Source organism: Colius striatus, chromosome 9 (assembly GCF_028858725.1).
Source record: "Colius striatus isolate bColStr4 chromosome 9, bColStr4.1.hap1, whole genome shotgun sequence".
Classification (NCBI taxonomy): Eukaryota; Metazoa; Chordata; class Aves; order Coliiformes; family Coliidae; genus Colius; species Colius striatus.
In genome coordinates, this window is record NC_084767.1 from 11,193,620 (window position 1) to 11,219,963 (window position 26,344).

The window sequence follows — 26,344 nt, forward strand, 5'->3', positions numbered from 1 at the left end:
AAATTAAGGAGACTTGTGGCTTGGCTTCTCCTCTCCTTTCCCCTCCTGTCTAGGTTAGTTTTCAGCTGGACAATCCCTCTGGCCTACTCTACACACAAGAACCAGCACTAAGGAAATCACAAAACAAGGTCCTGGCTTAGCCAGTCCTGCCCCAGCTAGACAAGCACCAACTCAGAGAAGCCCACAGAAACTGAAGCTACAGGAGTGGCAAGGAATCACCTCCCATTTCTACTTTATTGTGTCACACTTTCTTTGCTATTTTACAGCTCCAGAACCCTCAGTTCTTACAATCACTCAAGCCTGAGCAGCTTCCCCACCCATGCAACTCGAAACAGGCACCATGAAAACTTTAGCATGGGGCAGACTATAAGAACACCCAGCAATTTAACTTCTGGTGGAGAAAAAAAAAGAAGATATCAAAGTGCAAAGACAATACAGACTTTAAATTTAACACTATCCAAACTTTGGGAAATCTGACTTCCAGGGAAATGGAGCTGAAGCACTTTTACTGGGAGGTGAAGGGGTGAAAAAGATCAAATAAGTGTCTGTAAAAGAAGTAATAAAGTAACTGCTGCCCCTACCCTGCCCCTCCTGCACTCCCCGGGCCAGTTGGTCCCCTGGGAGCAGCCCAAGCCTGCATGGGGACCAGAGGAGCCCTCTACTCCCTCTGGAATCTGCCATTGCCATTGCCAGCTGGCGCGGGCTGCGCAAGGGGCACGGCCAGGCGGCACCGACGCCGAGCTCCGTGGCCAGCACCGGCCCGGTAGCCCTTCTCCGCTGCCCGGTGTGGACATGGGACACCCACCTGTGACACCCCCGCAAGGGTGGCCGGAGGGAACTCATCCGCTTCGGGGGGATGCGGAGGGGGGTGTGAAACAGCTGAGGAGCCACGACCAGGCCGAGGCCGGCAGGGAGCTGCCGGCGGGCGCTGCCCTTTTCCCGTGCAGGGAACACGGCCGCGCTTCCTTTCTGCAACTGAGCCTTCCCTGGTGTCCCGGGGGGTGCGGGGGAGGGCACACGGCCCTCCCGGCTCTACTCGCCAGACCCCAAATCCGCTTTTCTCTGCCTTGCCGAGGCCCCGAGCGGCCGCGGGAACCCGTCCGCTTCACCACGCGGCGAGACAAAAGGGCAGCGGGGCCCAGGAAGGGGCCGCCGGCCGGGGCTTGCGCCTCGCCCTCCCCCGGCCGCCGCAGCGGGAGCAGCCCCGGGGCCGGGCGGCGGCTCCCTCGCTCCGGTTCCCTCTCCGACCGGGACTCCCCCCCCCTCACCCCGGGGCGGCCGCCCCTGCCTCGCCGCGCGCCCCTCCCGCCGCGGCCGCTCCCCTCGAGGCGGCGCAGGCCCCGCCGCTCACCCGCGGGCCGCCTCCAAGCTCTTGATGAGCTTCTTGATCTTCCAGATCTCCACGTTGCGGTCGGCAGCGCTGGGATCGTCCGCCATCTTCTCCCTCCTCCTCCTCCTCCTCCTCCTCCTCCTCCTGCTGCTGCTGCGGCGGCTGCGGCGGCCTGCGGCGGGCGGGCGACACAGACACAGCGGTTACCCCCGCCCCCGCGGCGGCGCGGCCGCCCTGCCCGGCGTCCCCCCAGCCTCACCTCAGGCGCGGTGCCCCGCGGCGGCGCGCGGGCGGCGGCGGCGGCGCTGACGTCGGACACCGGCTGCTCGCGCTCCCCCTCTCCGCGCTGCATGTGTTGCAATCGGCTCACATGGGGCCTGTGACATCACTTCCGGGGGACCGGCGCGGGGGGAACGGGCCGCGCCTCCCCTCCCGCCCAGCGCGGGAGCGGGGCTCCACGCCATTGGCGGCGGGGAGCCGCCGGCTCCGCCCCTTTCCCGGCCGCGCTGTGCAGCCATTGGCCCGCCGCTCCGCGCGGGGCTCTCTGGGGCGCGTAGTCCGGCGGCGCGGCGCGGCTCGGGCTGCGGGGCGGGACGGCGCGGCGCGCGGCGGCGGCGGCTCTCGCGAGAGCCGCGCAGCTGAGCCGGGGCGCGCTTAAAGGGGCCGCGGCGGGCGGGGGGGGAAGGTGCAGCACCCCCAGAGCCGTGCTCACCCCCACGGCCGGGCCCGGTATCACCCCCAGAGCCGCGCTCACCCCCACGGCCGAGCCCCGGTATCACCCCCAGAGCCGCGCTCACCCCCACGGCCGAGCCCCGGTATCACCCCCAGAGCCGCGCTCACCCCCGCGGCCGAGCCCCGGTATCACCCCCAGAGCCGCGCTCACCCCCGCGGCCGAGCCCCGGTATCACCCCCAGAGCCGCGCTCACCCCCACAGCCGGGCCCCGGTATCACCCCCAGAGCCGCGCTCACCCCCGCGGCCGAGCCCCGGTATCACCCCCAGAGCCGCGCTCACCCCCACAGCCGAGCGCCGGTATCACCCCCAGAGCCGCGCTCACCCCCACGGCCGAGCCCCGGTATCACCCCCAGAGCCGCGCTCACCCCCACGGCCGAGCCCCGGTATCACCCCCAGAGCCGCGCTCACCCCCACAGCCGGGCCCCGGTATCACCCCCAGAGCCGCGCTCTGCGAGCTCCGGCCCGCACGGGGAGCCCAGCGCGTTGTCCCCCCGCTCCCGACCCGCCCCCTGTTGGGGGGCCGCCGCCGCCCCCTCGCAGGCCGGGAGGTTTCTGTCCGTCCCGCTGGTGCCCCGTCGCTGCCGGGCTTGGGAAGGGGCTGGGGCACTCGGGTCTGCGGGGGCCCGCGTGTGGAGGAAGCCGAGTGGGGCGGGAGACATAGGGAAAGGAGATGGGGGGACGTGGAAGCAGCTGATGGGGTCCTGGGGTTATCTCGCTTCTCTCCACTCCCCGGTAGTGTCACTTGTGCGCTGTCCTTATCGCCGCTGGCGCTGGCCAAGGGCAGGAGCGACACGTGATGGCCACCGAGGTCCTGCCGAGCTCGGCTGCGAGCTCAGGGCGCTGCTCTGCAGGCACTGGTGAAACGGGGAACGGCTAGGGAAGGGCAGCAAGAACGGCCAGGGAGCCAGGAGAGAGTGAGCAAACAGCACACAGAGAGCACAATGTGGCTGTGGCTGGTGAGGGGAGCTGCAGCCATCCAACACGAGGAACACACATCCCAGGCTGCGGGAAGAGGTTCCAGCCTCACACTATGGCTGCAGATCAGCCTCGGGCATCTTCCTGAGGAAACCCCACTGTGGGGCCTGCCTGAGGGGGGATTTTCTCGTGTTAATGTTATTTAAGGTGACTTGTGCCAGCAGTCCCTGGCTCTGGCCAGGACAGCAGGGCCGTGGGAAGACCTCTGTGTGTCTGAGCACATGGTCAACAACTGCCTCTAAACCTATCTGGCTGTCGGGGCCTGGGGCCTGGCTTGTGAGTACAGAACCTGCTCATTTTGCCCTGAAGACACAAGTTTGAGTTTGGGAGTGCTACAGCCCAGGGGAAGCTCCTGGTTCTGCCTCCAACACAGCCTGAAATGGGACTAGCTGGAAAAACAGTGACAGCAATGACACTGGAGGCATTTACTTGTTTATTAGGTGGTAGCAAGGAGGCTGCTCCCTGTGTCCCCCTGCCCCAAAGCACTGCTCTCCTGGTGATGCTGTGCAGGCACTCACAGCTGGACAGTGGGAGGTTTGTGGCCATGGTGCTTCTCCAGCCCCAATCTGTCTCCCTGGTGTTTGCCATCAGCCCTATCACCTGCCCTGCCTGTGGGCAGCCTGGCACAGCCATGGGGAATAGCACAGGAGAGCAAGCACTTGTGTAGCCTGAGCCTCCTGCAGCCTCCTCACTCCTATGCTGCCTCCTGTCTCTGTCCCAGCACAGACCCCCAGTAAAGCAGCCCTACAGGGAGCTGGGCACAGCAGAGCAGCACAGGCACCTGAGCAGAGACTGCTCTGGGACTCAGCCCAAAGCTGTTATTTTCTAACAGCATCATGCAGGGAAGTTGCTGTGAATTTCTGGTTGGATTTAAAGTCCTGTTTCTCTTCTGGGGCTGATTAAGTGTCAATTTCAATACCCAAAAGTATTTTTTGTCCATGTGGCCCACACAGCCCACTGTAATCCTTGGAACAGCAAGGCAGTGGATTACACCTGGCTTTAGTAGGTGATCTGCTGAGGTGGAAGTTTCTGTGCCTGATATGACAGGGAGAATGTACACAGAGGGCCAGGTGCCAACAACTTAACCTGCTGCTTCCCTGGCAATCCCACCGTCCTGATTCACTCCAGAGACTCCAAAAAAGCAGCCCCTGAGCATTCCAGTTACCTCTCCCAGCACAACACACCCCAGGCATTGCCTCCTCTCCTCACCTTTTCATGCCCAGGCCAAAACAAATCAAGCTCCCTCTCACTTTACAATCAGTTCACTCCTCTTTAAGGTTTTCAACCCACCTCTGCCCACTTCAGCCAGGGCTGATTTACACTGATGTGGAAGCTGCCTCCAGTCCTTGCTAGGAGGGCAGAGCTCAGTGGCTGAAGCAGACAACCTTGCTCCCTTCCAGTCCATAACTTACACCAAAGTGCACAGAATCAGGACTTGCAGCTTCTCTTATTTAGGAAGCTGCCTAGAGTGCCAGAAAGAGAAGAATCCTTTCCTCCTTCCTACACATCTCAGCTGTCAGGACTAGGCAGCTATAAACTTTGTTTTCTTTCCAGTCAATTATACACACAGAAGGGGAAAAGAGAGAAACAAATGTATCTTGGCAAGGAGGTTGGACATCCTTGGAAGACTTGTTTCCTACAAGCAGCAGTGGGCAATTTCTGCTCCCAGTCTACAGCAGTTTCAGATGGCTGAACCCAAGCACAAAGGGGCTGAAGGGGAAAGTCCCCCTATTGCTGCAGATCACAGCAGGACTCGCAGGCCTATTGTGCCAGTGCAGCACCGACTCTCTCCCCAATAGGGATGGACCTATTCTGACACCAAATACCTCCTTCTTTGCATGTGAATGAAGCAGGAATTCCAGCAAGCTGCTGCCTCTACAGCTGGCTGGCTGACTCTCCCCCCTCCAGCAGCTCTCACAGGCAGTTTAACAAGCTCCAACATGTTCTCCAACAAAGGCCAAGAACTCCATGTTGGACACTTTTTTGCTTTTATTTAAAAAACAATCCAGAATGGATCCAAGAACAGTTTTATTATCAAGGAAATTGTTTTACCATAAGCAGAGAACAGACAAAGGATGGAGCAGAAGGCTCAGACAAGCAAAGTTTCTAACTTCCACATGGCCTCTTTTGCAAGGAGTAACATTACAGCTAAATTTGAAGCAACCCTTCTCCTTCAGAACAAGGGCACTAACCCAGCTGCACAGCTCAATGTTCTCTACCAACATCAACAGCCTTGTTACCTGCTCACCTTACAAGGAAGGCCCATGCAAGGTGGTGTTCTCCTCCCAGTTCCAGCAGGACTTCCACCTCCACCCTTCCATTTAATGACATGGTTTCCCAGCTTTGAGATCAGATTTAGTAACACCATTGTGTCAAGTGTCAGAAAGAAATGATCAGCGAGTCCCCAGGCGCTTCAGTTGAATACCACGGGGCCACACACCTAGAACTTCATCTGGCATGAATTAGCTTTCATCAAGTGACAATTTATCTAGAGGACACATCACTAAGTTTATACATTAAAGAATTTTATATATAGAATACTGCAAAAACACAGTAAGTCTGAATTCTGCCCATTGCTGCTCAGGAAGGTCCCTTCTCTCCCAAGCATCAAGAAAAAAAATCGACCTCTTCTTCATACTCTAGTCAAGGCAAGACAGAGACTTATTGCTTCTCTTCCTTCTGATCCCCTGGACTTCCAGAACCCTCTCGTTCAGAGGCCATCTGTGAAAGAGTTGCCTTATTAGTTGCAGTAACAAAATGTTTTTCCTAGACATTATTTTCCTGGCTAGCTGCTCGGGTTAGCTCTGGACTGAAAGAACTCTTCCTTCAATGAAAAGAGTAATTGTCCGCTGGAGAAGGGAAACAATCACCTCTGCCTGCCTACCACTGAGAAGGAGGTAGTTATCTTCCCATGGTTTATGCTTTCCCAGGGGATGTAACAAGTGTCCACTGTAGCAGTGTTTGCAGTCTGACATCAGAAAAGCAGCTTCCCACAGCAAGGACAGCTCAGCACCACCAAGGCCACTTCCAGCCTAGGAGACCTCCCTGGACAGGGGAGGCACCCATCTGCCAGGGCTCACAGAGGTGGGGCCTTCTGCTGGGAAGGAGACTGAGAAGAAAACCCTCATGACCTCCCTACTGTAATGTTCAGTAGATTGAACAGGAAGCCTGGTTTGGAATCTTCCTTAAAGCAAGTCCAGATGTTACTTCTTCAGGCATCGAGAAAGGCCTTTTTGTGCTCCTCTGGATGCTCCTTACTAAGAGCTTCCAGCACTTTCCCATGTAACACTGAGGTAACAGACCTCCACCAGCAGGATGGCCACAAGATCAGGCCCTCAACTCCATCCACCCTTCTGCAGCTGCCCCTTCAGCAAGTGTCACTCAGAGGGAGCTGCATCAGGACTCAACACAACCTCCAAGCACAGCTCAGCAAATCTTTGGTGTCCCAGCTCACCCCATCCCTCCTGAGGGCAGTAAATGAGAATGACCATGAACCTACCTTCTTGTATGCCATTTCAAAGAGTTTCAGGGAAGCCTGCTGCAGGCTGGTTGCTGCCTGCCTGATGTTTTCTCCTGTTTCAGTGTCCTTACGAGCCAGGAGTTCCCTCATTTTAGCAATTTCTTCCTTTAATTTGTTGCACTGCAAATAAGACACAAACCCCCCCCAAGATGAAATCTTGCACTTCACTGAGAACCTCCCATCATTTCACCCACCTACCGGCCACAGCAATGTTGCCAGAATCCCTGAAGTCTCAAACTGAGCCACAGAGTCTGCAGGGCCTGGGCCTGTGCTCAGTTCCCAGTGGGCACCTGTCCACGCCACTAAACGTGCCACAGTTGGCACTAATTGAGCCCCTTGTTTGCCGTCTCAGCAGCGGCGCCAAGGACAGAAAGCCCTGAAGAGCTGGCCAAGGACCAGAGCTGCTCTCCCTGGCACACTTCACCAGAGAGTCAGTCACCTCAGGAGCCAGCCTAAAGAAAGTTGGTTTTCACCTCTATTTCCAGCACTGTCAGAAAGCCAACGAGTGAGGCCACTCACCGCCCCGTTTCATCCCTTTGCTGCACGTGGGAGAAGGAGCAGGGAGGCAGACCAAAGCAATACGGTCTCATCCCAGTCCCTGCAGCCATCTGTCAACCCCTCCACACAGTCTGGCAGCTCCATGCCACCCTGGCAGGCTGCTGGAGCAGGAGGCCTGGAGGAGTGGGGTTACTAGGGGACAGCAGGGATGGCTTTTAAACAGATCAGAGGCCACTTATCAATAAATTCCAATCTTGTTCCCTCAAACACCTCACAGAGCCTTTTATTCTGCTCCCAAGAGTTGTTAAACTTCAAGATCTTGCAATCTGTTTTACACTTGGCTTTTCAAATTCATAATGCAGGAATTAACCTGTCACTTGGAGCGGTGTGAAAAGCACTCTTTTGATACTGAATATCCACTCTGCTCCAAAGATAGAAGAAGAAAATGGGAGTTAAGTGGATACAGTAATTTTCCTTGCCTCCAAAATTTCAGCACAGCAGCTTTGCCTCTCTGCTCACACATAGGCAGGTACCGTTTGTAACCTCTAACTTTTGAGCCCAGCTCTCACACAAGCCCTAGTACAGTTCTCAAATGGCTGCAAGGCCGAGCCAAGGACATAATTCATGCACAAGCCTTTCATGAACAGTTTCCCAGGCTCTCAGATCCTTTGAAACGGGATATTTGCTATTATTCAAACCATGTTGTTCTTTGTTTTGTCCTTACATCCTCCCATCAGCCACACTTAACCCACTCATGAAGGGCAAAGTCGATGGCTGTGCCATCTTCACAGAGCATGGAAGCATGCACAGAGCTGGTGCTGCTGGCCAGAGCCAGCTGGGAGTTGGGTAAGAACTTGGGCAAAGATTTAGGAAGGAATTGTACCTCCTTTCCTGTTACAGGATCAGAAGCTCCCTACCTCATCTGCTGGCAGCTGATCCTTGAACTCCTCCATCTTTGACTCCGTATCATGGATGATGCCTTCTGCCATGTTCACAGCTTCCACGCGTTCCTGGGTGAGAGAGCTTGTGAGGGCCTACTGCAGGCACCACTGCCCATGCAACTGAGATGTCTGAACTGGCAGCTCACCTCTCTTTACCCAGACTGCCAAAACTTTCCACCCAGGGGCTTTGTTAATGGCAAGGGAGCAAGAAGAAATACACACAAACCATTTCTAGATGTACCCAGTCACCACAAAGCCCAAACAGGCAGCCTACAGTGTGTAAGGTGATCCTCACACTTTCACTCAAATTCACTTCTCTGGAAGTACAAGTGACTAATGCAGCACAGTGGAAAAGCCAGACAGACACTGCAGAGACAGCATAGCTCACTCTGCTCCTCAGGAACACAACTGAGCTTCTGGAAATTACTCTTAAACTTCTCCAGCAACGAGGGTAGTAAAGACAACCCAACATGATAACCCTGGTTATGCATTCATGATGCTTTTGTGGCAGTAAAACCACCATCAGAAAGGTGGAATGAGGAAACTTTGCCGATTACAGTTATGCAAGACAAGTGAAAAGCAGCTTTAGTTAAGGCAATAGCCTAGTCACCTTCACCTGAAGGACAGAGATGAGTCCCACTTCAGGACTACAACAGGGGAGAACTTATTCAGCAATTGAAGATACAATGTCAAATTAAAGCAACATGGAAAAGCTTTCAGTGCAGCCTCTTCAAACACTAGGCCACCAGCTACACTTCATGGCAACGATCTGAACACTGGGACTTTCAGACTCTAGTCTCTAAAGGTTCTCCATCTACTCTACAAATGCCAATATGCCAACACTTTGGGGCTTTAGGGCTCCCAAGGCAATGCTACTTCACATCAATTCACTCCCGTGTATTCTCCCTTTCAGCTCTCTTCTGATCCCTTCACTGCTGAAGGCAGGATTTACAGCACTGCCTGAACACCTGAGGCAAGTTTCTACAGATGGGGAGAGCACAAAGTGGATCAGCTAAGCGTGCCAGTTCCAGCAATCATATCCCAGAGCAGGACTGGCCTGTGTCTGCTTAACAAAAAAAAAAAATCAATGCTCTATATTTAGTATCATAACTCATTAGTACTACCCTCATTAAACCAATTAGTTCCAACCATTAATCCTATGCATATCACAGGTTCAGTCATTCAGCCATGGCAAGGGTCCATCTTTTCTTGATAAAGTCAGTGAAGCTTTCAAACATCCTCTGATGGCTTCACCTGCACCAAAGGCACTAATTCCTACCTGCTAAAGATGAGTTTGAGGTGCAGCTTTGCTTGGTAGGTTCTACAAATTAAGCTCTGAAATAAACTCAGAAATGGTAGCTTAAATATCCCCACACTGCCTCCATTTAAATTGAACATCACTAGCAGAAGCCAGCTGCATTACGTTAGCTTCAAATGAACAGCCAAGACACCAGGGGGATAGACAGTAAAGAGCATTGATGATAAAAAGCATAGCTGGAGTTATAAAGCTGTTTGTCCTGAGTAATAGGCAGGTGAGTTTGCTTAATGCTGCCTCCATGTGCCAGGGAGTCCTGAGGCAGGAATTCAAATGCTAGTTATGCAGGGCACGTTAACCCAATCCCCAAATCCAAATGCCTCTGCACACACCTTCTTGCAGCTCTGGAGTGTAAAGTGAATATAAGGAAGCAAGCAGATACCACATAATAGTATCAGAGAACTGTTAAGGTTGCAAAAGATCTTTAAGATCATAAAGTTAACCCAGCACTGCCACAGCCACCACTGAACCGTGTCCCTCAGTGCCAAGTCTACACTGCTTTTAAATCCCTCCAGGGATGGGGACCACACCACTTCCCCAGGCAGCCTAGGACAGAGCTTGACAACCTCTTTGGTGAAAAAAAACCCTAACTTTTCCTCTCATCTTTAATCTCTATCTCCCCTGGAGCAACTTGAGGCTGTTTCCTTCATCTTTTCTCTTATAGCCTGGGAGCAGAGGCTGACCCACTCCAGCCACAGCCTCCTGTCAGGGAGTTTCAGAGTGATCCTGTCTCCTCTCAGCCTCCTCTTCTCCAGCCTGAACACTCCCAGCTCCCTCAGCTGCTCCCCATCACACTTGTGCTCCAGACCCTTCCACAGCTTCATTGCTTGTGCAGTTACTCAAACACACAGACAGCTCAAGGCTACACAGGCCAGAAACTACAGCTCCTTCAAAGGCAGGGCCAGCTAATGGCACAGAGCAGTAACCAGCAGGAACACAACTTCCCAGAAGACCCAGTGATGGGCACATTACCTTCCTTCGCCTGTCTTCCTCTGCATATTTCTCTGCATTCTTCACCATGTTCTCAATGTCATCTTTGCTAAGGCCACCAGAAGACTGGATAACAACTGCATGGAAGAAGGAGCATTAATAATGAATGTGCTCTCATCTCTGAGGAAAGTATTATTTCCCAAACCCCCTCCAAGGCAGCAGCCTTGCTCAGGGGCTCTGCACTTGTGAAGGCCCCATGGGCAGTACAGAAACAGTCAGTTTTGAAGAGACAGCCATGCTGCTGGCAAGCTAAGCCTGACACTTTAGACCTGTGAGCTCCTCAGCTCTGCCAGACGCTTTCTGTCCACCGGCCTGCAAAGCACTTTGTTTTCCAGTTACTCCTTCTGGGAATGCAGGACAAAGCCTCCAAACCAAAGGGGCACTCAGCACGCTAAAAACAAATAAACAAACCAAATAGAAGAAAATCCCACCACCAATAACAAAGAATCCAAACAGAAGGAATCATTTTACCAGGGCAGAGATTACTTTCACACTAGAAAGCAGCCCAGGCTGGCAGCAGGATAAGACAACATGACATGATTCTACAGGTGGGGTCCTAAAGGTCCCCTATTTGTGCCAAAACCAAGAAAAAAATATAGCCTAGACATAAGCTCAGTTCTGCAGTAAAGCATCACTTCACTGGGAAAGAGGGAACCAACACCCTGGATACGGCAGAGTTTAAAACAACAACTGCACCTCTGTCGCACTGGCAACAGGGTGCTTGTGTCACTTTTACTCTTCATCCAGTAACTCCAGACTGTGGGATGCACATCAAGGCAGCACCTCACTGCCTTTGGAGTCAGCTAGTGCCACCCTCAGTGCCCAGGGTGCTCTGGCCCCATCCCACCTCCACCCCTTTCCCCCGTGCCCAGGCAGCACTTACTCTGCTGCTCGCGGCCAGTGCCCTTGTCTTTGGCTGACACGTGGACGATGCCGTTGGCGTCAATGTCAAAAGTGACCTCGATCTGGGGCACTCCCCGTGGTGCTGGAGGGATCCCAACCTGATGGAGAGAAGTGCTCAGCCAGCAGCTCCCACAGGGACACAAGCTCAGGGTGTGAAACTCATGTCAGGCACAGTACCTCTGTGAACTGCCACTCAGATCAACTATTAACTAACTCTCAGAGCCGAGTCCTCTAAACACCTGTTGGCATCATGGACTTAAGAGCATCCTGACAGATTTAACAGGTTACGGATCTTTACCCAGGACAAATGCACAGAAGCCTCAAGAGGAGCTTGGTTTCAAGGTGATGTAGGTTCTGCTTTCTTGCTAAACAAGCCCTTCTTCCATGGACAAGGCAAGATGCTTTATGTCCTCGGTTCCAAACACAATTACACTTCTCTGATCACCTCTGAGGCTACATTTTAAGAGTGTCAGGCAGTACAGCTTCCTGAAAAAGTACCAAAGAAAGGCAAAGCCCTTTCTTTCTGCAGGGCTCTTCCTAGCAAAAGTAAATTTGGACCAACAGTTGTAACAGTGCCAGACCACCTCTGCACAGGAGGGAGTGAGGAAGCCACATGCTGTCCACCTGGATCCTTGGAGCACATCTCCAGCAGCAGAGCAGCTCCACAGGAGCTCAAAGAAAAGTGGTACTTGGCTAGAAATGGGTTACTCTAGGGACTGCAGGTATTGCAGAGCCTGCTCCATGTCTTGCCTTTGCAATACCAGAGGAAAGGGCAGCATTCAGGTTAACTGTCCTAGCACTATATGGCTCTTTGTGTCTAGAACTAAAGATAGCCCCTGAGATTATCAGGCCCTATAGCTGCAGTAGCCCCTGTGCCTTGTAAGACTGCTTAGGAACTTGGAGCTCCATCTTGAATGCCAGGTGCTGCCCAGACACTGAGAGGCTGCCCCAAAATCAGGCTGTACCTCCAGAGATTGCTTTTTCACTACAAATCGTGTCAGATGTCTCCCCTCAACACTGCCTTCAGGGGTCAACTGAAATGGAGATTGCTTTGAACTTCTCAAAGAAGGACAAGTCTAAGGTCACAAACAACATACCAATGTGAACTGGCCAAGAAGCTTGTTGTCACTAGCCATCTCTCTCTCTCCTTGGCATACTTTAATCTCCACTTGAGTTTGGCCATCAGCAGCTGTAGAAAACACCTGCAGAGAAGGAAGAGAAAGTCTATGAATAGCTAGTAAATGCCACATAGCTAGTGAACTGCAACACAGGAACTCATGCAGTTACAAGCTAACTAAAGAAGAAGAAAGAGAAGCTACTTTGAAGATAGAAACAATCATTAAATGCTTCCTGTCACTCTGACAACAGGGAAGCACCAAGATCAGGCAACAGCCAAGCTCCCTGGCATCTTGTCCTACAGGCAATTGGGCATACCAAGACTGGCAATGCCACGCTGGCAGCAGGCTCCAGTACCAGGCAGCTTCCTCCTGAAGCAGCAGCGCTCCTGCCCCAGCCCCACACCCCAACAAGTGTTATCATAAGAGTGCACACCAGCGGAGCCAGGCAAGGCAGAGGAAGAGAAAGGATCACACCCAAGCCTACCAGGACTTTGCAACACAGGAAAAAAGTTATCCCTTCTGATGCATGCAGAACAAGAAAAGTGGGCTCAAACTGCTGTGGTGCTCAGTTGCAGAAGGTCTCCACACAATTCTTCTTCGGAATGATGTGTTGAGAGTTAACATCATGGCACACACACTGTGACCCTGACCAGACCAGCAACCTCCCAGAGATCCTGGCACACATTAACTCAACTTACATCCCTTTTTGGGTACAACAGTAATCCACAGAGAGGCTCAGTGGCTGACACTAAACTCGAATTCTGCACTGCTTCTCCTTGCCATGTGAGGAGGAGACAAGACTATCGACTGGAATGCTTTGGGTAGCCTTCACTGAGTGTTTTGAGACCACCACAGAAGACCCATCCACTCAGAGTCAATTTGTACCTGGCTCTTCTTAGTTGGTATGGTGGTATTCCTGTTGATGAGCTTTGTGAAGACGCCTCCCAGTGTCTCAATGCCCAAGGACAGCGGAGTTACATCCAGCAGCAGCACATCGGTAACGTCGCCAGCCAACACGCCACCTTGAATAGCCGCCCCGATGGCCACGGCCTCGTCGGGGTTAACTGCTTTGCTAGGAGCTCGGCCAAACAAATCCTGCACAGTCTGCTGCACCTGAATGGGGAGAAAGCACAGCTCATATGCAGCAGCAACCACTGCTGCCCAATTCTGTGGCCACAGGGACAGGCCAGCCCTGCCTACATTTGTACCTTTACTCTCCGCGTAACCCTATGGCATGACAGAGATACTTAGCTTCAGGCTCGTCACTGCTCCCCAATTCCCCACCTCCCACACAGCCTATTAAATGCATTCATTTCACTCTAGACAGCCCCTTCTCTGGAGGCTTTCTTGTAATCTAGTCTGCCAGCTGCAAGTCAATCTACATGGGTGCTTTTACACAGCCCAGTCACGCTCAGAAGAGATCACTCCATGCTTATCAAGCAGGAGTCAGGGACTGCTCCCTGGGAACTTGTACAAGCCAATGTTGGGCAGAAGACAGCTGCCAAGCTGTGTACTTGTACAGCTGTGGAGGTAGAACACAGAGAAGGTTAAAGAAGAGGAAATTGTTTGAGTATTTTCTAACTATTTACTGGGCTGCTTCACCAGTGAAGGAGATTTGTTATGTCAACAGACAGTCTGAACTCTTCATGGCTTGGCCCTTTTGGAAGGATGCCCTCATGACTGTGAGAGGTCTACTGCTGAAGCATCCAGCATGGAATGCAGGAAGCTGTCTGCACCAGAGCACAGATGCACAAGTCCACTCCTCTGCCTCACAAGAGAAGCATGTGGGACTTGGTTCCTGCTTCTGAGTACACTTGCCAGGCACACATCAGGAAAACTGTGCTGTAAGCAAATGCCCAACTCCTCTGCGCTTCAGCCAGGAGCGTTCCTTCCAGGGGAAGACACGCTGTGTGTGAGCATGTAATTAAGTGCAAGCCTTTCCCTCTGGAGGCGTATTTTACAAAAGAAACATTACTTATAACCACCCACTGTACATTTCCTGGAGCACTGGCCATGTGAGTGTTCCAAAGGCAGCATGTTCGCTCCTAGCAGGGGGGGAGTGAACCCAATAGCATGCAGGAGAGAACGCTCTGGGCCGCACACTGGCACTCCCCTGAGCCAGGCCTGTAACTACAGGCACACAGGGAAGCATTAGGTGAGCTCAAAGCCACAGATCCTGGGAGTTACAAACAGGGGATAAAAAAGTGAGTATTTTATGCTTTTAAGTACTGTCTGCAATCCCCAAAAGATGCAAAACATTCCCCACTTTCTGAAGTGTCTTTCAACACTTTGGACTTAAGTAACCACATTGCTTTTCCTTTATCCAGCTGGAACAGCAGAGACTCTGGGAAGGTATAGTACAGTTACTCCACTTGAGCTTTGGCCAGAGCAGCAGCTTCTGTTTATCTTGTTGCTCTAGTTCCCCTGCCTGGGTGACCTTCTGCACACACTACTATCACCTCCAGCCACCAGGCTCATTTAACACAGGCAGGAAAAAGCTTCACCACCAAACCCCAGATCAGTCTCAAGCAGTACCATGGGCACACCTACTGTTCTAGAAAGGATGTGCACATCACAAATCTTAACAGCAAACAAATAGTGCAAGCCTGGCTGATCCCCATGGAAGAAGATTGTGATGATCTCTGTAGACAAGGACAAGCTGTACCCTTGGAGAGAGCAGTGTTCATACCTGCTCAGCTTGATGACTTCAGGGGAGCTGAGCAGCACTCTGCAGTGCTAGGAACCAGAACAGTCAATCACTTGCAGACAGCACCTTGTCTGCAAGACTGTGCATGTCAGCACAGCAAGCTCCTCAATTACCTGTTGGTGCTTATCACCACAGAATACACAGGCCAGCTATTAGGCAAGGAGTGTTTGGAACAGCCAGTTAAATACACTTGACAAAATCCAGCCTCAAACAAGTAGTTGGATACATGCAAATGGCAATCACCAGAGCTGTCCTGCTTGTGCAGTTTCTTCCTAGCTCTACACAGGGGAAGAAACTCTCCGAAATGCAAAGACTGTCACTGAGGTGTGCTTCCATCACAGACTGAAGGCCACAAGAGGATACACCCTGTGAATCTGAACAATGCTGCTTGTGTTCAATCTACATCAGAAAGTCAAGCTGAATTTTCAACTCCTGTTACCTCCCGTTTGTCTCTGCAAAGCAAAACCCAGTTACAGCCTCCAGATCTAAGCTGAGCTAATTTAACAGGATGAGGGTCCCCTGCCACTGCTTTCACATGGCTGCTTGGCATGTTTGCTCTGTTCCTGGAACCCTGAAGTTACCACTCTCTCAACTTTCGTCTTACAGATCACCCTTAACAGAAAGCACTGGGTAGCTGTGCCAGCTTCTTCACCTGTGGCAGGGATTTCTCTCATACCTTGGGCATTCTGGTCATGCCACCAACGAGGATGACTTCACCAATGTCACTCTTGCTGACTTCAGCATCCTGCATGGCCTTCTGGCATGGCGCTACCGTCCGTTTGATCAGCTCAGCGACGATGCCCTCGAACTGCGAGCGACTCAGCTTCATGTTCAAGTGCTTTGGTCCAGAGGCATCCATAGTAAGGTATGGCAAGTTAATATCAGTCTGCAGCACAGAAACAGACAGGGAGTGAAACACAGGAATGGAAACTAAGGCAGCTACATGCAGGTTTTACACTGAGTTAGAGGTTCTGTTCTGCCTGTACGGAAGCACCTCTGTGCCTGTTCACTCTGCAGCCCGGTCTGTAAGTGGCAGCAGGCAATACCTTCCCATTTGACACTACAGACAAGAGAGAGGAAATCATTTTGTTACACACCTCATAGTTACAACTGTTACATTTGAATTTTAGCCTTGTGCTACTTGGAACATTTTTTATTGTGAAGAAAACCAATTTAATTTCCATCATAGCCAGGAGGTGAGAACTGAAACATTAGAAGTGACAATCTTAATCCTCTGCCTTTAGCACAACACAAAAGCAAGCCCACCTTCAGAGTGCTGCAAGATTTTGCCAAATGACTAACTAATGACTAAGCTAGTTGCAGGAAATAACTCATGGCTGTTTTCTAAGTGGAAACAACTCCTCTTTGACAGCCAGTCTATTGTCATTTTACACAAAGTTCGTTCAGTGCCAGGGCCCATAAACCCCACATTTCATGGCTATTTGTAAGAGACCTAACAAACTCACATGATGGATCTTTAAAGCAAATCTTATACTGAACCCATCCTGTTCAAGTGCTGAGTCATGCTGACATCCAAAAAATACTATCAACAAAAGCAATTAAAATTCTTAATGCTTTAAGCTCTAGAGATTGAGTTTACACAAGAACTACACTCATGTTACAGACTAAAGGTGTGCACTCATTTTATGTATAACATGGTTGAAAGTACTGAGGGAAAGAGGGCCAAAAGCAAGTTGTTTTCCCTTCCCTGCTAAAGAGTTAAGGAATTCAGTTTTTCCTGGTATGAACAGACTGCTTCTGCCAACTCCTGAGCCAGTAAAACAGAGCCTGCTATGTCTCTGGCAGAACTATGCATCCATTGTGACTGGTCTAAACTCCTTGCTATGAGCTCCCCACCAGCCAACAAAAAGACCACCATCAAAAAACCCAAATGTTTATTCAGAAACTAGAAACTGGCAGATTCCTCATTTCAATTACTATATAATTGACCCCAATTTCACTTCGGCAAGACTATTACACCCGTAATTCATTGCTTCTCCGGCTCCTTATTCAGTAGTGCATAAAGGACATGCTAGGATGCATTACTATACAAAGCAGATGGAAAAGAAGGTGGGGGGTATATGTTGCCCATTGTCTAAACAACTCTTCTACAGAAATAACTTAGAAATTACTTATTAGACAAATTAGCTGTTTCAGTGGAATGAGTAGTACCAAGGTTGTGGAAGTGCTTGCACAAAGCTGAAGTGCTTCCAGCAACCCAGCAGTACTGCAGCTAAATTCCCTGATGCCCATCATACTTCTAAAATACATAAGTTGAGAACAAGGTCACATTCTTTACAAGATCAGAAAACGTGGTGCCAGAAGAAAGGCAAAAGCCAGCACCTGCTAACATTCTCTGCCTTCAACAGCTAATTGTGCTCCTCAACAGTTCACCCTGATAAAGGACTTTGTGTGAATGTGATGTCATTAGGTTACACACAAGCTTGTTCTGCCATCACAAGAAAACAGCAACTTCACAGAGCTTTGTAAACAATAATCATGCAAAACTCAGTGTACAAGAATGTTTTGCTGGACTTCTTTGAGCCTCCCATTTGAACCTACCTGCACAGATGATGAGAGCTCACACTTGGCTTTCTCTGATGCTTCTCTCACCCTCTGAAGGGCCATGTTGTCTTTGGTCAGGTCAACACCCGTCTAAGAAACAAACAAAGGGGGTAACACTCTCAAGCTTTTGCACAGGGCTCAGAGACCTTTTCTTCCTTGAAGGTCACCTTCCTGTCACTCTTGACTGTGAAGATTGTTTGCAGAAATACAGTCTGATATGTGCTGATCCCCCTCACTTCTGGCAAACTTATTTAGCATTTCAAAAACATCTTCTAGCCCTCTCTCCTCTGATAGCAAATTATACTGTAAGCAACCAAGTGAAGCTTGGAAAAGCTGCTGCATGTCAGAATGTAAAGGCAAGACTGGATTAGCAAAGGAGCTGGAATGACTCTGCAGTTTCCTGCAGCCAACCCTGTGTTGTGTGCTGACACTTTCCATTACACCACAGATTTTTATTATCAAAAGTAAATAGATTATGTATAGGAGAGTGCTGCTATGCTAGAGGAAGAAAAGCACAAATCCTGCTATTCTTTGTCTTCCAGGAGAGTAATATCCCACCTCAACAAACCAAACAGTGGAAGCCAGGCTAACAGGATTACAAACCAAGGCACAATAGTTTAATGAAAACCTCGATGCTCTGTACAAGTTAAGGGAGGGTAAAAAACAGTGACTAAACACTGATGAGATACCTTACCTCTCTCTTGAACTCTTTAACAATATACTGTAGTAAAGCCTGGTCAAAATCTTCTCCACCTAAGAAAGTGTCACCGTTGGTGGACTTGACCTCAAAGACTCCCTTCTGGATTTCCAAAATGGAGATATCGAAAGTGCCGCCTCCCAGATCGTAGACTGCAATACTGCAGGAACAGACACGGGCAAACATCACTCTCCAGGCAAGCTGTGTGGGTCAAAAGTTAAAAGCCTCTCTAAAGGCAGCAGTGAACAAGTCAGAGCGTATATGTTCCCTGTGGAACATGTGGAAGCCTCCTCTGAAAGATGAGCCGCACGATGCTTAACCTTGAACCTTTCAGAGAGGGCAGTTCCTCCTCCTTCAGAAAAAGGACACACTCGCATCCAATGCCAAGAGCAAGGATATCAGAACTGTTAGGAAACATGCTTTTCAAAGTGTGAGGCTCTCACAGCACTATAATCTACAGCAGAAATATAACCCATGCATTTATACAACCACCCTTGTCAATGACAGAGGGCTGAATGCAGCTGGGGAAGAAGATACAAGATGGGGATGTCAGGCCTCAAACCAATGCATACCTCCTGTGCAGTGGTGACAGCCCCTCACACTCTGCTGTCCTCAGCCACACCTATCACTGCCCCCAGTAATTAAGAGCTAATTATTAAAGCTGACTGTCAATTTAACGAAGCTGCAAGTTATGAACTCCCTTTCTTGAACAGAGGTGACATTACACAGCACTGACTCACAGCTGTGAGTCTACTTTGGCAGAATTTCAACTGATGATTTTAAACCACAGAAAGCAAAAGAGGCATTTACAAAGCAAATTACAGCACATTTATTTAAGACAGGGTAGGTGTTACGAACAGCTACTTACACTTTGTCTTCAGACTTGTCCAGACCATAGGCAAGTGCAGCTGCTGTTGGTTCATTAATCACCCTCAAAACATTCAAGCCAGCGATCTGCCCAGCATCTTTTGTAGCCTGAGGAAAGAAGAGGAAGAGTGCTAAGTACTGAGAGAAAATAAACACGGGTTTCTAAGCCTCAAAATCTTACAGGTTGATGAATACCTGTCTCTGAGAATCGTTGAAGTAAGCAGGGACTGTGATCACAGCGTTCTTCGCCGTATGACCCAGGTAATTTTCTGGAGGAAAAAAGGACACAAACCAGAAAGTTATCTTTATGAGAAGAGTAACAACGTTATCATCATGTAGCTTGGAATAATTTTCCTGAATAACAGAAGACAGGCTTGCTGCTCAAGAACCTGCAGCTTTCTGGGGAAATGCAGGAGGAGCTGTGCACAAATCAAATCCTTCCACAGAATATGGACTAGTTCACTGACTTCTGACAGAACAGCAACACATCCCTGCAATCCATCAGTAACAGCACATCACTAGTGGCTGAGAATTCATCTGAAAGCTTGTCTTAGCACGTGAGACTGAAGTTGTTTTCTACTTCTTTGGAGTGTTCATCACGTGATGCACTTAAAACTTACTCAACTGTGCTTACAGAGCCTGCTGTAAGTTGCCTTTGCACAGTACAAATGACATACATGTACTAACTTCACAAGCATTTGAGATAGCAACTCAGGAAAAATATGTATTACACACTAACTTCAGGTCACAAACTTCTCTCAAAAAGAGAGGAGGATGTCATGAAGTGCAGATTCAGATCTGTTGAAAAATAACAATGTGCATGATGCAGTGAGAATGACTAGACAGGACTTACACCTGTACATTAGCCCCACTCAGATCTCCCAGGCTGAATTATTCTGTGTGGCTTGCAAAGCCAGATCGTGTCATAGCTGAAATCCTGTAGCACCCACTACAAAAGCCAGACCCACAGCAAGCAGACATCTGCTTTAAGGCAGAGGAACACCATCCTCAGGGTAAGTCAGATTCATTGCATGTAGATGCTCAAGTATCACATACTCATACTTCTCTCCTGGGTGGAGCTTTAGCAAGTGTCCAGGACCTACAGCTTAAAAAAAAAAATATCCCAAACCTTTGGATGAAGCTTCAGTAACAACCCTTAGTCCTGCCCTCCAAACACATATCACTGGATGCACAATGCTTATCAAATGAGGCTGTGGAATGCTTCTATCATCTCCATGTATTACACTCAGTTCCCTCAAAAAACACATCAGGAACTGAAAAGGAGGAAAAAAAATCTCCAGGCCAATAAATAACTTTCCCCCAGTGAAGATTAAAAGTCACTGGCTATGAAGCTATTCATTCAAACTGGGTTCCTTGAACATTCCTTTTTCTTGCCATGTATCCTGCAGCTGGAAAAAAACAAACAAAGCTACTCAAAACCCTGGCTGCCACAGCCTATGCTCAGCTCCAGCCTGGGAGGAACAAGAGTCTGCAGTTCACAAAGGAAAAGGAGCTCCCCCTTCTGAGTAACTGGGAATTCACTGGAGCATCAACTCAGTATTCAGTTTTGGTTTGAAGTACAGCACTAATATCTTGCAAAAAATCCCAGATGCAGGTGGGAACTGATCTTCCTTGCGGCTTTGAAAGGGCCCATCACAGCACCCTTCCATAACCTGCCCCACAGAAGGTTCTGCTGTACAAGGGTTGACCACAGCCCAGCACCAAGGTCACAACTGTGCACACAGGCAGCAAGATCAAACTGTACCAACCTGCAGTTTCCTTCATCTTCATCAGCACAAAGGCACCGATCTGGCTTGGAGAATAGAGTTTCCCATGAGCCTCTACCCAGGCATCACCGTTGGAGGCACGGACAATTTTAAAGGGAACATTCTTACTAGAAAACAGAAGAATTCCACACTCAGTTTCTGTATCAGGATTAAATTCCTACAGTCAGTATCAGAAGATGAACACCTACAAATTCTAGACAAAGAATACTGAACTGCCAACAGTGGCCTCAGATCCAGAGAGTCCTAAAAGGACAAATATACTCCTACTGCTTTTCATCAGCTACATCGTTTAATCACAAGCCTTAGGCATAATCACACAGCTTTTCACCGTAAAAACCCTCAAGAATGAAAAGAGTCTTCTGACTGTTCTGCATAGCACCAGCAAGGCTCTTTTCCTCACTGAAAACCTTAGGGAGATCAGCAACTAACACAGCAAAATCCAGCTTGGCCCTCAGAATATAAGCATAAAGCGTGAAGAGATGAGGGCATAACTCCTGCAACCCCAAAGAGGCTTCTCTTTAAAAACATAACCTGTGTTATGCAACATTCTAGTTCATGCATTCTTGGTCGCACAGGCTTACCATGATGATCAGAGGACTAGAGTATCTTTCTCATGAGGAAAGGCTGTGGGCCCTGAGGCTGTTCAGCCTGGAGAAGAGAAGGCTGAGTGGAGACCTCAGCAACAGTTATAAGTACCTAAAGGATGGGTGTCAGGAGGATGGGGTGACAGTTTCTTCTGTGGTGTCCAATGATAGGACAAGGGGTCATGGACAAAAGCTGGAACACAGGAAGTGCCACTGGCACAGGAGTAGAAAGCCCTTTGGTGCTGAGGTGAGGGAGCCCTGGCCCAGGCTGCCCAGGGAGGATGTGGAGGCTCCTTCTCGGGAGGTTTCCAACCCCACCTGGACACGTTCCTGTGCCCCCTGAGCGAGGGGAACCTGCTTTAGCAGGGGCTGTGGCTGGAGCAGCTCTGCAGGTCACTTCTCATCCCTCCCATCTGTGATTCCTGCTGGCCACAGACCCAGCTCTCCTCCCTCACTTACATATCCTTCTTCACTTCCGCATCGTCGAAGCGGCGGCCGATGAGGCGCTTGGTGGCATAGAAGGTGTTGTGTGGGTTGGTGACGGCCTGGCGCTTGGCTGGCATCCCCACCAGCCGCTCGCCCTCGCCCGTGAATGCCACCACCGATGGGGTGGTCCTGGCACCTTCCGAGTTCTCCAGCACCTATGTACAAAACACCGCAGCAGCCCATCATAAGCCACTGCTCTGAGAACACTCACGTGGACACTCAGCTTCCAGCAACGTTGCTGAGAGCTCTTCTGTGGGCTGTTTTAACTTACTTTTGCTTGCTTCCCTTCCATAACGGCCACGCAGGAGTTGGTGGTGCCCAAATCGATCCCGATAACGGCCCCTTTAATTGCTTCTGAACTGTAAGGCATGTGATGGGGAAAAATGGCATTACTACCAAAAGAAACTAACTAGATAGTAGAAAGGTTGGGGTTGTTTTTTCCCCCTGGAGACAAGACAAACTGATTTTTCACTGGATGTTGAAGCAAACTCACACTGTATTCTGACCCTAAATGTTCACAGGAACTTAACCTTACGTCTCTGTTTTCAATCAGGTCACTTACAGGTAAACCCTTGCTTGTTTAAACTAACATTTAAAATATCACTCTTCACCACAATAACCTTTACTGCATATATTCTCAACATCTCCTGGGATTTTGACATAAAACAAAGCTGGAACTGCACAGCCACATTTGTCCCGAGTGACATTTGATGTTCAAACTTCTTTGAAAACACCCACCTGGAGTCAGAACACTAATATCAAATTGTATTGTTTTATTTATCATTACTTAGCATGAAGAGAACAACACACAAAGGTAACTAATTACTCAACCCAGGGATGGTTCTCTGAGCCACAGATAACCATCTTCCTGATCCTGAAGAGCAACAAATTAATCTAATTCTGAAAAATGGCAGTGGTTCTTACACAAGGCAAATGTGAACCTTCTCCTGCTTTCTAGGAAGTGTACTACCCCTCTTCAAAGCTAGAGAGAACTCCTGAATCATAAACAAAGCCATGCTCCAGGGAGGAGAATGCACACTGAAGGCAGAACAGGATCATGAGTAGTGGCAGGATGTCACCTTCTCGGTCCCCAGGCTGGTAAGTCGTTCTAACCCCAGCTAAAATAATAGAGAGCAGTGATCTTGGCAACATGCAGCTGCTCAGTTTCTCTGTATTAATCACAACAGAGCAGTTTCCCCAACACAAATGGATTTCCCATTCTGTGTGCTGAATCAGCACCAGCCACAAAACATCTGACTAAGTTACACAACTACCTGCTACTCTTTTTCCATTCTCTTGCAACGAGACAAAAACAAATAATTAAAATACAGGAGCTGTTTGAAAACCACTCCATGTGTAGTGAAATGGGGCCAGTAACTTCCTGTTTCATAACAGTAATCTATGCCAGCAATGTTGGAGGGTTTGTGGTTGGTTGGTTTGGGGATTTTTTGTTGGTTTTTTTTGTTTTAATCAAACAAATCTCAACAATCTACATTTTGTGGATGCTGCTGGTGGTGGGAGAAGTGAGGAAGAACAATTCTTAAAGTCCCTCTGAAAAAACAATCCAACAGATAAGGAAACAGTCTCAGAAAAGACATATACACAGGTTCTAGTTTTTCCTTGCTGGTTTTGCTCTGTTAGTCTCCCTGACTTCAATCATCAGCCCTGGTATCAGGATGAGAACAAATATAAACATCAAACAGTGCAACATGAAATAACAAAGTCACACTTACGCATATTTTCTGCTGAATGCAGCTCTGAGAACATTTTGACTGAGGCCATTCCAGAAAGTCTACAAAATAAAGACATTATAATGACAATTTAGCTTTAAACATTGGAAGTCTTGGCCAGGAGATCAGTTGAAAGAAACTATGAAGCAACATGGTCCTGCTACAATATTTTACTGTTAAACAGTTAAGTACAAACTAAGAAAGAATTTGAGATTCAGACTTCAATAAAGGCCCCCTTCATCACTACACTCATTTATCTGGCAGAATCCTGCTTTGTACCAAATAGCTCAGCTATTTCCCTCATCCAAAGCAGCCTACAAAAATGCTGCAGGGCAAAAGACATTTCAGTAAATTAACTGGACCTTCAGCTTTCAACAACCAGCAGCAGATAAACATTAACCCCATTCCTCAAAGCTCTGTGCATGGTCAGCAACAAATCATCTCCTACATCCCTTGAAGAAGCTACAGTCCGGATTTTGTTTTTCTTAAGGTTTTTTTGGTGGGTTTTGGGTTGTTTTGTTTTGGTTTTTTTTTGCAGTGGCCATAACTTTGCAACTGCAAATCAGTGCCTGGGACAACTCCAAAAGCATGCTCCATTTTCCTGTGTTGAGAATTACCTTTTAACAAAACAACTTCATACAAAAATGGGCTATTTAGCCTAGAAAAGAGAAGACCTCAGGGGAGACCATATTAACACTTTTAAATACCTAAAGGGTGAGTGTCAGGAGGATGGAGTGATGGTTTTTTTGTGTAGTGGCCAGAGACAGGACAAGGGCTGATGGACATCAGCTGGAACACAAAAAGTTCCCTTTAAACACCAGGAAAAAGTCCTTTGGTGCTGAGGTGAGGGAGCCCTGGCCCAGGCTGCCCAGGGAGGGTGTGGAGGCTCCTTCTCGGGAGGTTTCCAACCCCACCTGGACACATTCCTGTGCCCCCTGGGCGAGGGGAACCTGCTCTAGCAGGGGCTGGAGCAGCTCTGCAGGACCCTTCCAGCCCCCACCATGCAGTGACTCCACCAATCAGGCCTACATTAAGACATGAACGCGTTGCTAATCCTTCCAGACGCGTGGCCCTGCCTCAGTTCGGGCGCGGGGGCCTGGCGGGAGCAGAGGCCCGCTCTGCGCTGGGTATCCTCCTGCCCCGCCAGCGCCCGCTCCGCCCCTCCCCGCCACTAACAGCGGCCTCCGCTGCACCCTGCGCGGCTCATGAGGCAGCGCAGCGGGCCAGAGCCCGGCCCGGCCTCGCCGCGGCCAACACGCGGCCTCTCACAACGAATCCCCTCCCTGCCGCCTCCCGCGCCCTCTCCGTACCCTCCTTGTACCCCCGCACCCCCCCCACCGTCTCCCGTGCAGGCCTGCCCCGGCCCCCCGGGCGCACCCCCCTGCCGTCGCGTACCTGGGCCAGCGCGGGGGACGCGGGGGCGGCGGCGCCGCGCGGCAGCAGCAGCGGGAGGCGCGCGGCGGCGCGGCTGGCGCTGAGCATGGCGGGAGGCGGCGGAGCGGAGCGGCGGCGGCGGCGGGACAACGGCGGGGACGCTGCCGCGGCTCTTCTGGAACCCTCCACCCACGTGGGCCGTGGGGGGGTGACACAGCCGCGAAGGACCCCCGGTGCAGGCTGTCGCGATGACCGCCTGATTCTTTCCCTCGCTTTAAGCGCTTCGCTCAGACACCAGCTCCCAGCACACGGCTGCGCGCTGCCTCGTGGAGACGGAGGGGGAGGCCGCTACCTCGCCCGGAGGGGACTGGGGCGAGATACGGCCGCCGAAGGCGGCCGGTGCATACCGGCACAGCGTGGGCAGCCCGGGTCCTGAGGGAGGCCGCGCCTCAAGGTCGGACAGGATAAAGCGCAGAGCGATTGCAGCGGCCTTGCGTCAGGGCAGGCGGCGCGCTTGCGCACTGCTCTCCCCTGGTGGCGCGTGTGCGAGGGCGCCCTCTTGCGGCTGCGCTGGCCGGGCCGCGCACGCGCAGTGGCGCCGCTGTCGGAGCGGCGTCCGGGCTCAGCCAACGGGGCCGAGCGCTCGTCCCGCGGCTGCCGCTGCCCGGGCCCGGGCTGCCCGCGGCTCCCGGCGCTGCCCGTGCCACAGCCCACGGCAAGGCAGCGTGAGCGCGGCGCACAACAGGCCGCTGGCTGCAGCGCGTCCTCCCTGCGACCCCAGTCGTGCCCCTTTTATGCCACTTTTACATCGTTTGCTGTTTTACCCCTTTCTTATGACCTCGGGTTGCCCCAGGGGAGGTTGAGGTTGGAGCTGAGGCAGAACTGTCTCCCTGAGAGGGGTGTCAGCCCCTGTGCCAGGCTGCCCAGGGAGCTGGGGGAGTGCCCAGCCCTGGAGGGATCCCAAAGCCCTGGGGCTGATGTGCTGAGGGCCAGGGGTTAGTGCTGGGCTGGACAGGGTGAGGGTTCAGAGTTGGGCTCAAGCAGCTTCAAGGGCTTTGACAACCCAGATGATGATTCTACGAGTCTCAGCACCTCTGAACACCAAAGCCCTGGAGCCTGGCACTGGTGTTGCAGCATCAAGAGATGCTCAGAGGTGCTTCCTGCATCACCAGAGGCACCACCGTTCCGTTTGTCGGAGGCTCCCGGATTGAAGGTGGAAACTCT

At 50.8% G+C, this 26,344-nt stretch overlaps 2 protein-coding genes and 1 non-coding gene across 5 annotated transcripts in view; all 3 read right to left on the minus strand.

Annotated features, from left to right (window-relative positions):
• ETF1 (eukaryotic translation termination factor 1) overlaps positions 1–1,857 on the minus strand; it is a 28,386-nt gene extending 26,529 nt beyond the window's left edge. Inside the window, exon 1 of one of the 3 annotated variants that reach the window (XM_062002642.1) lies at positions 1,590–1,857. Coding sequence is in view for 2 of the 3 variants with exons in the window: in XM_062002640.1 (XP_061858624.1) it covers positions 1,352–1,437 (86 nt within the window). In the remaining variant the exon portion in view is untranslated. Of the gene's footprint in view, positions 1–805; positions 1,082–1,351; positions 1,517–1,589 lie in introns of those variants that run through there. The other 2 variants (XM_062002640.1, XM_062002641.1) reach the window with 2 other exon arrangements.
• Positions 1,858–5,049: 3,192 nt separating this feature from the next.
• On the minus strand, positions 5,050–25,572 carry HSPA9 (heat shock protein family A (Hsp70) member 9). Its single transcript, XM_062002134.1, has 17 exons — positions 25,142–25,572; positions 23,750–23,808; positions 22,288–22,375; positions 21,990–22,171; positions 20,929–21,053; positions 19,355–19,428; positions 19,161–19,267; positions 18,290–18,452; positions 17,593–17,685; positions 15,707–15,916; positions 13,209–13,436; positions 12,303–12,407; positions 11,186–11,303; positions 10,285–10,379; positions 7,974–8,066; positions 6,538–6,678; positions 5,050–5,759 (listed from the first exon to the last, which is right to left on the minus strand). The coding sequence occupies exons 1-17, from the start codon at positions 25,226–25,228 to the stop codon at positions 5,700–5,702; spliced, it is 2,028 nt and encodes a 675-aa protein (XP_061858118.1). The 5' UTR covers positions 25,229–25,572; the 3' UTR covers positions 5,050–5,699.
• LOC133626152 (small nucleolar RNA SNORD63) lies at positions 12,884–12,955 on the minus strand. Its single transcript, XR_009819326.1, has one exon. It is a non-coding gene; the product is annotated as a small nucleolar RNA SNORD63 (small nucleolar RNA).
• Positions 25,573–26,344: the final 772 nt, after the last annotated feature.

Excerpts from the sequence above, each read along its gene's own strand:
- HSPA9 (XM_062002134.1), bottom strand. The coding sequence starts at position 25,228 with ATGCTCAGCGCCAGCCGCGCCGCCGCGCGCCTCCCGCTGCTGCTGCCG. Across the intron at positions 21,054-21,989 it reads GCGGAAGTGAAGAAGGATAT|TAAGAATGTTCCCTTTAAAA; the intron begins GTAAGTGAGGGA and ends TCTGTTTTCTAG. Across the intron at positions 19,268-19,354 it reads TCAACGATTCTCAGAGACAG|GCTACAAAAGATGCTGGGCA; the intron begins GTATTCATCAAC and ends TTCTTTCCTCAG.